We start from the raw sequence: 15,174 nt of genomic DNA on the forward strand, positions 1-15,174 counted from the left end.
CACTTCAAAAGATCGAAAACTTTGAGAGATCAAGAGTAAATTTGCTTAGTTATATAGAGAAAAAATCGGGACCATAATTTCACTTCGAGAGATCAAGAACTTCGAAGGATCAAAGTTTGAGACATCTCGAGTCATCTGTATTTCTTTAAAACTAACAAAATTTAACAACCTATATTATCTCAAAAATTGAAGAAAATCAAAACCCAAGCCACATGCACATTTTCCAACACCCATACAAACATTGTAAAATAAGAAGGTTCTCACTTGAAAATTGTTGGAGGAGTTAGAAGGGCAAATCATGTAACCTCTGTAAGTCATTAGATTTCAAATGAAGTGGCAAAACCCTTGAAGGGAAGTCAAGATGGATAAAAATTGGAAAATAATCTAGAGTGATCCACAAAGAAGCCACACAGCAAGTTACGTGGTAGAAAAATAAAAATAGTAAACCCTGAATGGACAGAAAGACAGATATTGCTGTACCATGATATGTCCTGTTTAAAGACGGGCATATAAAAACAAGTAATGCCATTTTTTATGATCCAAGTTTTGAAAAATTGTTTTGGATCACATATACTTTTGCATGTTTCCTGTAATGTGAGTGGTCAGTGAACAAAAAATTCTATAGATTTTATACCATAATATAGAATTCAATGTTGATTATAGGCAAGAAAATGCATGTTATTGGCAATTATGTTGATAGTTAGGATTCTAAAGTATTTAACAGCTTACGGGAACCTAATTTTTTCAGTCTAATACATAATTCAAGAGAATGGGACTTCTTTCTTTGGAGACGTGAGTAGGTGGATTACAAATTAAACTGTGACCTCATTCAAACAATGAAATCTTTTACAGTATGGTGCTTCAAGAATAAAAATTTTCAGTATTAAATGCTGTTTGTTGGTAGGCACATTCAAATGTTAGATGTGTAGCCTTAATTTGATTTCTGAAAATATGAAATATTTTTGATATTCTTTGAAATTGTAGAGGTCAAATGTATTAAGGTGTTTTGCTATGAAATAGTTCAAGGAATCCATATTAAGCTTGTACTATCGTTCCAATAATAGTGTGTCACCCGCTTGATCGAGCGTGCAAATGTTTTGGCAAGACTTGTGATAGATTTTAATGATTGAGAAATAGATTTGAAATATGTTTTCTGTGACAAATCACATTAATAGAATGGCCAGCATGGTCATCCAAAATCACGAAATCAAACAACCAATCAGTAGGTGATATAACAATTCGCAAGTGGAATTTTCACATGGTTCTCCACACGAAAAGACACTACTTTTGGAATGATAGTATTTGCAGTGACCCCTGTTTCTGGAAAGTAGTGCTACTGTTTTCATGCCCTTGAGATTGAAGATCCAGATTTTTTTTATCTGTTTGTAACTTTAACCTTGGTCATAACTTTTGAACTACACATGACAGAGACTTCCATGCAACCCCTCCCAAATATCTTAACCCCTGGCCCAGGGGCCATTAATTTCATAGTTTGATAATGCATAGTCATTATAACTATTCACCTGATTTACTTTCTCCATGTTAAGGAATTATAGAAGATTTTTCAAGATTGCATCATTTTTAGAAGTTTTAGCCCTATAACCCTAGGACCTCAAGAAGGCAAAAAACGTATTTGGTGAAAATTGGCCATGTAGTTTTTGAAGAGATGTCATAAATGTTCAAAAGTATTTTGAAGGAAAATAAATTATCACACAACAACAGACAAACACTGGTGGCAATCGGTCACTGGAGTAACTCAGTTGGCCTTAAAAAAATAAGATAGAGGAATGAAAAATAAAGTAAATCAAATATCCAAACAACCATCTGAGAATTAATAGCAGAACCAACATTTTAAAAGAAATATACTGGTTGTCTCATTGTTATTCTTGGATTAACGGAACCTCCAAATGAAGTTATTCTGAGCATCTAATCTTGAAGAAGTTGTGGGATTCAAATTTGCTGAAGTGGACAGAGATCTATGAAACATTATATAATCTAATTAACAATTAACTGTCAATGCAAATGTACATGTATTTCAGTGCAAAAAAGTTAATCGCCTATAATCATAGTAGATTCTATAATATCAACAGTGATTATTGTTCATAAACTAGGTCAGTGTGTTCCATATATAACTACCACACCTTAATTAATATTTCTGAATCTGAGACTGTGAGGAGAATTGAACTATTTTGGGCAGCAACAGCGACACACACTGGTCCTAAATCATGTGACTCTAACCAAATCTGGAGGAAGTCTCATGATTGACAATCTTCTTTTGACCTTTTATGGCAAAAGAAAAGAGCAAGTGTCCTATAAATTACTTGTAAGATTTCATATTGATAAGCCGGCTCACAACTGTAATAATGTGGATTCTTGTCAATCAGGATCCTCGTTACAGGGCCTTGTTTACCATAAGAGACATATTAATATGCAAATAATTTAAAAGAATGCTGCAGTAACCATATCAATCGCAAATCTTATGATAATTAGGTCAAGGATTCTGTCAATGACGATGACAGTTTCCGCCACATATTATCATATCCAAGATACATGTAGTAAAAATTGGTTTGAAGAACTGTCAAGAATATTTACATTGAATCTCGCTGATAATAGCAAATTGAGGAAGAATATATTTCTGATTACAATATTAATATATTCTTATAGGTGATAGAATATTTTGACTATACTATGACACGAGCAATGATTATTCCCTCATAATCATGATTTATGAGATAACACTTAAAAGTTATTACATTAATTAACTCCAACAATGTTTATTTCGCATTTTTATTAAACAATCAACTTCAGTAATTTCGGGAAATTCCATTTTATTTAAAGACCTTTGATCTTGCTATGATATACTGCATAGGTCATCATGGGACTGATGGACAACCAAGTACAGCATAATTTTTTATGGCTAATACTCTATCCGACTAGAAGGATGCTTTGCAAGAAATTTTTTTTTTGTCATTTGTGATCCAGCAAATTAACTAGTATACAATTAATATATAAAATCATTTGAAAGAAAGAGATAGGGAAAAGACAGAGAGAGAGTGAATGGATTCATATTTCATATCAAGTTAGAATAAAAGCCCAAAGATACTTCAGAAAGTAACCAAGTCTGAATTCACAATCTAAATAATTATAGAGAATGAGCATAATTTAGAAATAGAATTTAGGAAGGAGAGGGGGTCCAATTGACATTACAAAATGTATCAAACTGCTCACATGTCTGGCAAAATAATTCATATTTTTGAAATGGTATTTTTATGTGTAACTGTTTTTAATTTAAGCACATGTTATTATGTGTAAGTGTAATAGACCTCTAGGCAGCAGACAGAGTCTATATAAGCCTACTCCTGAGGGACTAGGTCACTGTACATTATAAATACAATTAGTTACAATTAACAAACTGTAACTGAGGTATCCGTATTACCTACATTTGTACATACACAGGTATAAAAAGATATATTACCTACATTTGTACATACACAGGTATAAAAAGATACCAAAAAGATACCAGTTGTCAGTGACATAGTTACTGTATGATTTATATGCAGTGACGAAAGATTAAAATACAATTTCATATTGATTTAAAGAAAATAGAAGGAAAACAAAAATGTGTTGGGGGGGGATGTGTTTCACTGTATGAAAAAGTACAGTATATTTCTTAATTTTCACTTCGTATTCAGGAAGAAATTTAATATGAATCACCATTGTGCACATCACTTGATACAAAGCACATCTAGTTTTAATATTTGCATGCTCATGTCTCTTTTATTTAATCATATTCAGTTGTTTCTAAGAAGAAGCAAAATATCTTTTCCATAGGTGAAAATTTAAATCAAATGTAATGAATCAAAGCTTTTTTATATTTTAATTACCCTAAAAACTAATCTCAGAATCAAATAATATGATAAGCAAAGTCCACATGCTGCTAAATTTACAACTAAGAAATTGAACATTTATAAAAAGATAGTTAATTTATTAATTTTACTGTACTTCAAACATCAGTTATATTTATAGATTATTTAAAAAACTGCATGTACTCTGCCTCAGATTCTTATCTCAGAAGATGCAGTGTACCTTAAATTTCGGGTTAATTTGGTTCCTTTCCCTTTCTTCTAGGGACTAGAGTATCATGGGATTTCTTTAATCAAAGTTGGTGGATTATACTCTTAAAGATAAGAGCTTTTCATGCTAATCAGAAGGGAAGAAAGATCTAATGCAATTTGGAACCCTCCAAAAAATTGCAGCAAACTGTAGTTTTACTTTCAATCAAGTTGAAAAGGGGCACACAGGAAATAAAGTGATTATATTTTTCGCCCTGAGTATCTTAATGTTATTTCATTTTCATCAAGTCCTATGGACATTGGGAGCAGAAGAAAAATGAACTGCCGTATGGGCATGCGGGATAATTGTCTTTTTCAGGGATTGAATTAGCATATTTCTAAATGCCATCTTAATCTATTTTTCCCTCTATTTCAATAATTGGGTAATTGAATTTCGGCCATAGTTTATATGTTGATTATAAGATTTTACAAGTCAATTGCTTGGAAAGCAAACCTGTACATTGCCCAAGTCTCTAGAGATTTTTTTAGCCAGATCATACTGATTCTGTTCATTTATTGGATTAAGACCAAACTAGGGCTGATTAAACTTGGAAATCAATTAATACTGCTTCATTGCATTATTATTATTTTGATAAAGCAAAAACTCAGGAAAAAGGAAACCGATATAAAAAAAATTATCAAAGTTTTTGAGAAAATGAATTTAATTTTTTTTTTATTGCTGTGTGGCAATGTTACTTTATTTTTATTTATTATATTATTCATTATGTCTTTATTTATTTTTTAAATCTTATTCATTATGTCTTTATTTTTTATGAGTATTCTACAAGACAAGAGTAACTTAATAATTAGTTATATGCTCATATTTTCACAATTCATGAGACATAGAAACCATGTAATTTACTTCTTGGTAATCATTAAAAAGTAAAATGGTGCAATTTGCAGTGCATTTTATATTCACTTCTTGAAAGAATTCATTTTTTGCAAGTAATGGAAATAAAAATTGTTAGTGGAAAATGCATTTTTGATAGAAATTTTATATGTACATGTATTTTATTTCCAACATTTTAGTCAATTAAGAGAGACGTCTTGTCAGTGGTGGCAGCGTTTGTTTCTGTTCACCTGTCCAGGTAGCTCATGTCACTGCCATGATAAAGGAGACAGATTGCAGAGAGACAATTTGTAGGAACTAATGTATGAATATAATTAAGACTCCTCTGCTTAAAATGGAATAGCGCATTGTTGATAATTTGTAGTTGCCTCATTTACATGTGTTTCTGTCACTGAGGGGAAAGTGACCATTGTTATGATAAAATATTTTTTTTACACAAATGCACAATACTTGACAAATGTTCTATTGTCACAATAAACAACTCAGACTTGAGAGTAGAGACGAGTTAGGGAATAAACTTAAAAAGTTTTAAAATGTATTCCATATCACAAACAAACTTATGTAGCAAGGAATGCCTGTATATTATCTCTATATTTTAGATATGGATTAAACCTGAAATGAAGAGGACTGCAATCATTTCGTGAGTACATATTGCACCCAGAAACATATATTAAGTTTAGTTACCACCCACAGTGCCCCCTCCCAAGCACGGTTATTATACTGCCAGAAATGGTGTACATGTTAATTCCAATTTTGACACATTTCAAAATCAAGAATTATATCAAAAAGCAGTCTTCTGTTTGCAGACAATAAAATGATGTATTCACATGACGTCTGAGCAGTAATCTTGCTATATTACTGTATAAGTAGAATCTTTGGCGAGGATTTAATTTTGGCATTATTAGCGAGTGTTGAGGTCGCTAAAATTAAAAAATATTGAAAATAAGGTGGATGTTTGAAATTCTTATTTTTGACATCATGTGGTCCACTGGCCTCTTGTTTTAGTAATGGTTTTAATTATCATATTTTGTAGTTTACTGCTTTTAAAGAGAAAAAAAAGGATTTTTTTCCCTTCTAACTAATATAGATACACATTGATTTTAAAAATCCCAATTAAAAACTTTATAACAGAGATTGACATAATTCACTGATATGGTAACTCTCAGTGGCAATAGTTTAGGTTGGATTGAAGATTACCTAATGAATAATAAAAGATACCTTTAGACCACTTTGCTTCACTTATAAAAAATTAAAACTGACATATGTGTGGTTCTGTCTTTTGACCATTTTCATTTCTCAGACTGTTGTATACGAATGGTATACATCAATTGATACAACATATCAGATTAAGTGCAAATAGATGACCTACTATGTGTGGTGTCAATGACATTTCTTTGGGTCAATTTTCATGGATTAATTTATAGTTTCAATGTAATACAATTTCATGGATATAATTTCAATACACAGAAACATATTTTAAATTGTTTATTGATAAAAATTAATATTTCATGGAATAGGGGGAACCCACAAAATCCATGAAAATGCCCCCCCCCCCCCCCCCCCCTTTAAAAGAAAAGGTGCTTCTTGGTTTAGCTAACTGTTACACACATTGATATAAATAGCACAACAACTCAAATGAAAAAATGGTCTTTAATGCATTGCTGAATGGTCAATTTAATGGGTTATGGAATTCAACCTGGGCAATATAGGGTTTTCAAGAAAAATATATTGTCTTCCTAAATAGGAGTTTTATTATACAAGACCCAGTAAATGTGAAAATTAGTCACCAACTAATTTCAGTTTTCAGTTCCTATCAGATGCAAAGTGGAAATTTCACAGTTTATCAATTTAAAGGGAAAACCTGTGAACCACTGCATACCGTTTGTTACAAATTTAATGCAAACATTTCAAGCAACTCATAAACATGATAACCGTTGTCAAAATTTATGATGCATTCATATGTCTTGGACTTGAATATGCAGATTTAGTATGGGATAATTGTTCAGAGAGGATTTATGTTTGGAAGATCGATGTACAAAAGTGAAATAACTAGAATAATTATCATTATTAGTTTAAGATATATACTGTGCCTCTTGTTCTGAATTATAGATTGTTTGATAAATGAGGTTGTGATATTCTAGATGTATTAGAAAATGCATAGATTTGATACCTAAATACTATTTCACAATACATGTGTTTTGTTATCATGTAAAAGTCATTCCAATCAAAATTGGAAGGGGGGGGGGGGGGGGGGAGAGTGATTATTACAGATCTACCTTTTATTTATAGAAAGTTCTCTTCCTTCAAACCATTAAACTTTGGAATATTTGATTAATAATTTTCACAGTTTCCTGAAGTATTTTGTGTAAACAACTTTCACGAAATTTATTTATGGAATAAAAGTGCAGAACATTTAGCATATGGAAATACCAGATGTACTCCTGCTTAAGAACATGTGAATATGGAATCTAATGCCCTTTTCAATACTAAGATAAAATGAATGAACGAAATGTTGTTTAAAATTTTAGAAATTTCACTTGTATTAAAACTTTATAAGATACATGGATTCTCTTCATTAATATGTTATATTTCTTAATTGTTATTGAAACATATCTGCCAAATGATAGACAAATTAAGTCTGTTCTATAAATAGGAAGTACTGCTGGTGATATATATTACAGGATGTAATCCATCTCTTTTAAGTTTATAAATTTGGTGTCTTGTTGAAATATATTTAGGTCATTGAATATAACTTCAAAACAGAAATCCCCTTTACAAAAAAGAAAAAGAATAAAGAAAAATAAATTTTGATTAGGATGAAAAATTATTACTTTCTGAGAAGTATGAGCTTTTAATGTCTCTTCATTACTATTAAAATTATTATATATATTCCCAGCCCTAAAATGATCAAAAATGCTTTTGATTAAAAAAACAAAAAGTATACATTTTATAAAATTCATAAAGAAAATATCTACTTTCACATTATTTCCAATTCCAGTGAAATGTAGAGACACAATTGTAGACACGCTTTTCAGGATTTGGCATTTTTAAAACAATGTCCATTCATTTATATATATATATATATAGTGTCCAGAACTTAGAAGACAAAAGAAAAATCATTTGAGCTCTTGTAGTATGATATTGTTCTTTGGAGGGTTTAATATAGCAGTTATATTTGTATCATTTATATTTTTATAAAGTGAACCACACACAGACCACAAAGCCATACAGCTGGGTACCGATAACTAGAGGCATGTATTTGGTAAACCAGAATACCCACAAGTATTTTTAAAACCCGGAATATTTGTATTTATAATTGTTCAATGAATAAAATGAACTAAAATTCCTTTTTTTCTAATTTTATTTGTTTCTAACACATTCTTAATCTTTGAGCAGACAATTTGATAAAATATTTTCATTTTTTAAAGTACGGAATCGATTTATAAATAGTTTCCTCAAAAAATGTTTATCGTATATCAGCATTGGATTTTGATAATTCATTTCTGCCGTTTATGTCTGCAACACACACCAGAATATCAAAATTTTATTTGCCTCATGCATTTCTTCGAACCGATAAAAAAAGGCAGATGAAAGCATAAATAACACATTCATTATTGCGCAATTGAAGTATTTCAAATATTTTCTTTTACAGATAAATGCTGATAAAACGACGCTAAAGAATGAAAATTATTTCAAAATAATTTGTTGTGTAAAACCTCCCCAGATAAAATGATAGATATATAGATTTTATGACAGATGGATCTTGTTCCATGCTGAATGCAAACTGTACCTCCCAAAGGCTTCGTAATCCATCTCCGAATACTGAAAACAGTTGGAGAAAATCACCGCTCCCTCCATCGTTAACAGGTCCCTTTCACTCACCAGCATGAAGGAAGCCAAAACATGCTGCCTTTTTGGACTGTCAGAAGTAAATCAACTATAACATTCCCCATGATCACCTTGCTTACTTTATGCATATTTAAATATGGGTTATTAATAGCATCAATTTGTCAAAGTTGTTTGGATTGGTTGGTATCGAGTTCACCTAAGAATTCAGTGAAATTGAACCCCCCAAAATAGAATTACAGGTGAATAGATTTACTGATTTTTAATAAACACAGGTGCATTTTTAGAAAGTACTAAGGACTTAATGATCGATGTCTAGAGATCAATGCTAGTTATCTTATTTTCACAAATGTCCCGTGACAACAGAAATCATATGGGCTGCATTTTATTGGGAGGGCATGGTACATTGTCGGCTAGAACACGTAATAATTATAATGTATCATCTATTTTGGTTTTTCAGAATCCAGTGAAAGCATGACGTAGTTAAAATTAGTTTTAGAAATCAGTCCACTCTCATTAACCACTATTGTTATAGTTTAACTCTCGTCAACACAATTACGGAAGTAATTTTTTTTTTGGAACCATGATGAGTTATGTTGTAGGTGTGAATAACGATTCTCGAGGATGTATAAATAATTCTTTCAGATGGGCATGTTTATGTAACACTATTTCTCAATATCGTAAAAAAAAAAAACACAAAAGAAAAACGACACAACCAAGATGTGTTTGTGAAACACTGACGACCCCGTATGACCAACTCCAAGGTCAAGGTCGTGAGGTCAACATTTTGGTACCAAAGAAAGGTCTTGTCGCAAGGAATATACATGTCAAATATGAATGCCCTATCACCATCCATCTAAATGATATGGACAATGTTTAAGTTTTTGCGGACAAACAGACATACGGACAGACCAAAAACTGTATGCCTCCGATTCACCGATTAAACATCAAATTGTCAAATGTTCTTGATAAATTTCTATATAGTACAGTTTGCACATGGTAATTGAAAATAACAATGGAACTATCGGCCAATTCCAAGGGGAAAATATTGCATTTCAAATGGAAGAATGAAAATCTCGCATCTTTAAATCGCTGCAGGCTGTGGATTTGAAACTATTTTTCAAAGGCAAAGAATCAAGTTATTGCAATGGTTTGCAAATTTAGATATATCAATATATGTATTGACTATGAACTCTTGCATATCATGAAGTAAGGAACTTATAGATCGTCTTTATGAAAATGTCGCGGGTTCTGTAACTATCTTATGGAGCACGTTAAATACGTAATATTTTTTATGCTTGTTCTATGTCCCAATGGGAATATACCGCCAACTACGTGGAAATGTTAAAGAGTAAAGATAGATACCTGATGTTGTCAGACCTCTAAGTTATACCAAATATTATTCCGCTAGCTTACACGTTTCAAATCTTTTGGGCGATACCTTAGGTCTCCATCGTTATTCGCCCAACAATTGCTACCAAAGTTGGATTATAACAGTTTTGCAGCCCAAGCAGGTAATGTTGCGAAGCATAGCAGGCCCGGAACCAATGGCGAATAGGGACACACGCCCCCTTAGAATTTTTAAAGTTTAATTCGATTAAGTGTTCTTTATCAGAGTACAAGTTAATTCAATTTTATGGAGTACATGTATATGAGTAACAATGTATATATATATAAAGAACAAAATTAATGTGCATCAATTCATTAAAATGTGGCTTTTTAAATCAAAAAACATGTTATTTCTTCAAACCGAAATTTCCAATCACCGTATATATGCCGATTTAGGTTTCAACAGAACTTGTCCGAGTAAATTATACAGTGACTAGATAATTTATACTTTATTTGTTGTAAAAATACTCTTAATTTTTACGCCAGATTTGTTATTAAAATGCAGTTAAACACGGGAATTCTTTCCCCAGACTCCCTGCCTCTCGGATTTTTCCCACACACCCTTACATTAAAATTATGGATCCGCCCATTCTAATCGTAAGCTACCTTTGTGAACCATATTTCCGGACCTTCAGACACCCGTAGGAACCATCAAGTGCGATAACCTTTAAAAAGTATCACATATTTACATGTATGCTATGCTTCTATGATGTGCAACACTAACCTTGCAGCCACGCAGGAGTGCATCGTAATCACAAGCTAAATGAATGTTGCACGCAACACGTACATCGTACTGGCACCCATATGATACCCGTAGGGATGTTACACTGTATGGGCCTCGGGAGGAAAATGACAGAAATAGTAGGGATCCCAGACTATCAAACAAGAGAGACTGTATTCCCCGTTCTGAAAATCGGAAGGCTTGCGTACAGCTGATGTAAATGGGCATATAATATATATATATGATATATATGATTAACTTTGTATCAAATGACAGATCACGGAAATTTCGTAAATTTAGCGGCCATGTACCGCCAATACCGCGGTTTGTTCTTTCGTTTTTGAAAATACATGAAGGTATGCACTGCAAAACTTCACAACGGCATAGTTTTCATGAAGCGCTTACGCTAACTGAAGGGGAAAAAAAGCACATACATACACGCGCGCATAAAGATGACTCGGTACTTTTGTTCATGTCATTTCAAAATCATCCAGTGAGAATTTTTTGAATACTTCCGGAGAATAATGATGAGAAGAAGCAAAGTAAAAACAAAATGTTCCAAAACCCGTTAGGGGAATAATTACATCAATTCTATACTGCTTATATCAAATGTAAACCATTTTTAGAAATAATTAGACGATATGATATGACGACTTGTAACAGATTTAAGAGAAGATAACCTTTTGATTGAATTATTAATAATCTTTGACAATATTCGTGACAAATGAACTGTCTTAAATGAAATAATAGCTTTGATGTAGTCAGATGCAGATAAATGCGTTCATGAAATTGATAGACATTCTTTTTATTTAACATTCATATTCAGTCAATACTGAATAAATCCCAATAAAATAAGAGATTAAACTTGTAACTTTTTTTCATAATTATCTAAAACAGGGTAAAATACGAAAATTTTAACCAGATTTTTTTTTAGAAAGGTCTATCTTGGGCCAGTTTCATGCAAATACATCCTCAAAAGGTGTCAGTATAAAACATAATATCTGTAAAACATAGAAGTGCCAACTTTTAATGATCGCAAAATAGGTATTAAAAGCATGTTCAAAATGTGCAGGATCCGGTTTCTGTGAGAGTGGTTACGCAATAATTACAAAAATCGTAGAGATGTCACATCAATTGACAACAATGCTCAACATGTTTACTATTACTTCATCTGAGAGCAATTTCAATCTCTCTCTCTCTCTCTCTCTCTCTCTCTCTCTCTCTCTCTCATGAATTGCATTGGAGCCAGTTTTCGAGGCCAATTAAAAAATTAGGGCGGGTACGAAATTTTATTTTTCCAAATGTCAAATTGAGGATCATGAAATGACGTAACTTATAACGGCATAATATACGGACTCTAGAGCGCGACTTTTGTAGGGGGAACCTTACTCGAGAGTGCGACTTCTGTAGGGGGGAACCTTACTCTAGAGCGTGACTTCTGTAGGGGGAACCTTACTCTAGAGTGAGACTTCTGTAGGGGAACCTTACTCTAGAGTGTGACTTCTGTAGGGGGGAACCTTATTCTAGAGCGTGACTTCTGTAGGGGGAACCTTACTCTAGAGCGTGACTTCTGTAGGGGGAACCTTACTCGAGAGCGTGACATCTGTAGGGGGGAACCTTACTCTAGAGTGTGACTTCTGTAGGGGGAACCTTACTCTAGAGTGTGACTTCTGTAGGGGGGAACCTTACTCTAGAGTGTGACTTCCTTAGGGGGAACCTTATTTCTAGAGTGTGACTTCCGTAGGGGGAACCTTATTTCTAGAGTGAGATATCCGTGGGGAGAAATCTTATTTCTAAAGTGAGACTTACGTGGGGGGGGGGGGGGACTTTATTTTTTAAAGTGAGCTGCAGTGGGGGAATCTTATTTCTAGAGTGACAACCGTGCATACCTTACTTTAGAGCGAGGTTTCCGAGGGGTGGGGGGTTACTCTAGAGCGAGACATTCGTGGGGGAAATCTTATTTCTAGAATGAGACAACCGTGCATACCTTACTTTAGAGCAAGACTTCCTGGGGGGGGGGGGGGGGGGGGGGCTTACTCTAAAGTAAAACTTGAGAGGGGGGGGTACTCTAGAGTGAAATTTCCTTGAGGGTATTCTTACTCTAAAGTGAGACTTCCGTTGTGAAAATGTTTAGGGGTGGTGATCCTACTTTATAAGATTGTTATGAGGAGCGTCTGTGGGTCTATCAATTAAAAAATCTTCTTCTATATAACAAGGCATCTTTGTAACAAGTTGATCGAAATCTAATTAGGGAAGAAGATTAACTAATGCAATTAAACCATAACCTTTGTTCCAATATTTAAATGCGAAGATATAAATACCATTCGTCGTACAGAAATCACACAATGAGAGTGGGAAAAGAATCGTATAGTAGTAATTTTTCGCTGAATCTTTTCACATTATTTTTTTCGTACCTTTTTTTTGTGTGTGTGTGTGTTTTTGTTGTTGGGGGGGTGTTGGTGTTTGGGGGGTGGGTTGTTTTTTGGGGGGTTTTTTGTTGATAAATATTTTATAGAATTTGAGGACAAAAACATGTTTTCCTCAAATCCTAAACTCCGTCTCTGTAACTCTCGATCGATGCAAGTTATTCAGGCACCCAAAAGTGGAGGTATGCTACATCGTTCGTCACTTTTAAAACATGGAGATATAAATATCAGCAATATTTCTCTAGGTTGTTTCGCCTAATATCTCATTGGGTTAGCGTGTCGATTGCTGATCAGTATAGATCGTGTGTTCGAGTCCCGTCATGGTTTTTAAATGTTTTTTTCCAGATTATTTTCTGCTAAAACTGCATTTATATTTGAAAAATATTGCTATACATATCCTTCACTTTTCATCCATATCAAACTTCTGTGGTATAGTTTACCTCCTTACGGTAAATGTAACCGTGAGAAATGCCATGATGATCAACACAATAACGCGGTACTGGACGACTGGAGGCAGGTGGGTCGTAATTTGCAGTTGCAAAAGATATCAAAGCACAAATCACCATATCTCGCCTTTAGAACAGATATCAACAGCATGGTTCAACAAATAATCGTCATACAGAGTGTAGAACCACGCGTGACGTCAGCAACACAGGGGCCGCTTCATCCGATTGCGTCATCTTCGTCAAAGATTCACAATAGCGTCACTTAGGCCTAAAGTATTTGCCATCCCTGGGATTCGCAGAATATCAAATGAGACTGTTAGCAATCGACTAAGGTATGCTAGCATTAGAGCACAAGGACCTGTTCGTGGCATTTTTCTGACTCCGCAATATCGCCGGAACCGACTTCAATGGTCTCAGACCCATAGAGTATGGCCGCCGCAACGCTGGCGGACAGTTTGGTTCAGCGAAGAACCTCTAAATTCAAAGTGTATAGACGCCAAATCAATGCTTTGCGCAAACCTGCATCCAGGAGACTGACCGCTTTGAAGGGGTAGTGTTATAATGTGGTCAGCAATGCATGTTTAACCTTTACATACAGGACACCATCGGTTCACATACAGGGTACTTTGAAGGCTCAACGGTATATTGATGAAGTCTACAGCCACACGTGGTTCCAATGATGCAACATCTCGGAGCATTATTCCAACATGACAACGCCAGACCACATATTGCTCGTCTAACACGTGATGTTCTGCGAAGACACTATATCCAGGTTCCTTCTTGGCCATCCAAACTCTATCGAACATGCATTGGATGAACTGGATAGGCGCATCCACCAAAGACAACTACAGCATCAGACTCTGCAACAACTGGCCCAAGATCTGTAGTTAGAGTGGAACAAAATCCCTAGACAATTTTTAGAGACTTGAATGCGCTCATGGGAAGACGTCAGGCAGTCATTGAAGCGGGGGGGGGGGGGGGGCACACTAGATATTGAACTTGGGTGACCTTGAACTGTTAATGACTGTAATTATCATTAGTGGTCATTAACCCAGCGTTTAAATATCATTTTTGTGTTCTCAATAAGGAAATTAATACCGTACGTATTTCTCAGTGTCTTAAAATGAAATTGCCCCATGTCTCTCTCTCTCTCTCTCTCTCTCTCTCTCTCTCTCTCTCTCTCTCTCTATCTATCTATCTCAACGACTTGGAATTCGGATAGATTTGAAAGTAAAATGTAGATATTTAGAAAAATCATTTTTTGAAAATACATGAGGGCATGAACTGCGACGCTTTACGCCAGCATACATTTCATGAAGCGGATTATGCTGGTGTAAGCGTCGCGGTCCATGCCCTCATGTAAGATAAATTCACTATAAAACGC

General features: G+C 34.1%; 1 protein-coding gene and 1 long non-coding RNA gene across 5 annotated transcripts in view; one reads left to right on the forward strand and one right to left on the reverse strand.

Moving 5' to 3' along the window:
• The window catches only part of LOC125650157 (uncharacterized), a 53,372-nt gene that overhangs the window by 22,286 nt on the left and 15,912 nt on the right, over positions 1–15,174 (forward strand). The window contains exons 4-6 of one of the 2 annotated variants that reach the window (XR_007360906.2): positions 5,142–5,264; positions 5,562–5,602; positions 8,163–8,286. This is a non-coding gene — a long non-coding RNA (uncharacterized LOC125650157). Of the gene's footprint in view, positions 1–5,141; positions 5,265–5,561; positions 5,603–8,162; positions 8,287–15,174 lie in introns of those variants that run through there. The other variant, XR_007360905.2, reaches the window with a different exon arrangement.
• LOC125650155 (protein trachealess-like) overlaps positions 1–15,174 on the reverse strand; it is a 50,421-nt gene that overhangs the window by 19,857 nt on the left and 15,390 nt on the right. The window contains exon 1 of one of the 3 annotated variants that reach the window (XM_048878178.2): positions 8,753–8,935. The exons of the other annotated variants lie outside the window; for them this stretch is intronic. Coding sequence (XP_048734135.2) covers positions 8,753–8,850 — 98 coding nt within the window. The 5' untranslated portion in view covers positions 8,851–8,935. Of the gene's footprint in view, positions 1–8,752; positions 8,936–15,174 lie in introns of those variants that run through there. 3 annotated transcript variants of the gene reach the window in all.

Source organism: Ostrea edulis, chromosome 5, assembly GCF_947568905.1.
Source record: "Ostrea edulis chromosome 5, xbOstEdul1.1, whole genome shotgun sequence".
Lineage (NCBI taxonomy): Eukaryota > Metazoa > Mollusca > Bivalvia > Ostreida > Ostreidae > Ostrea > Ostrea edulis.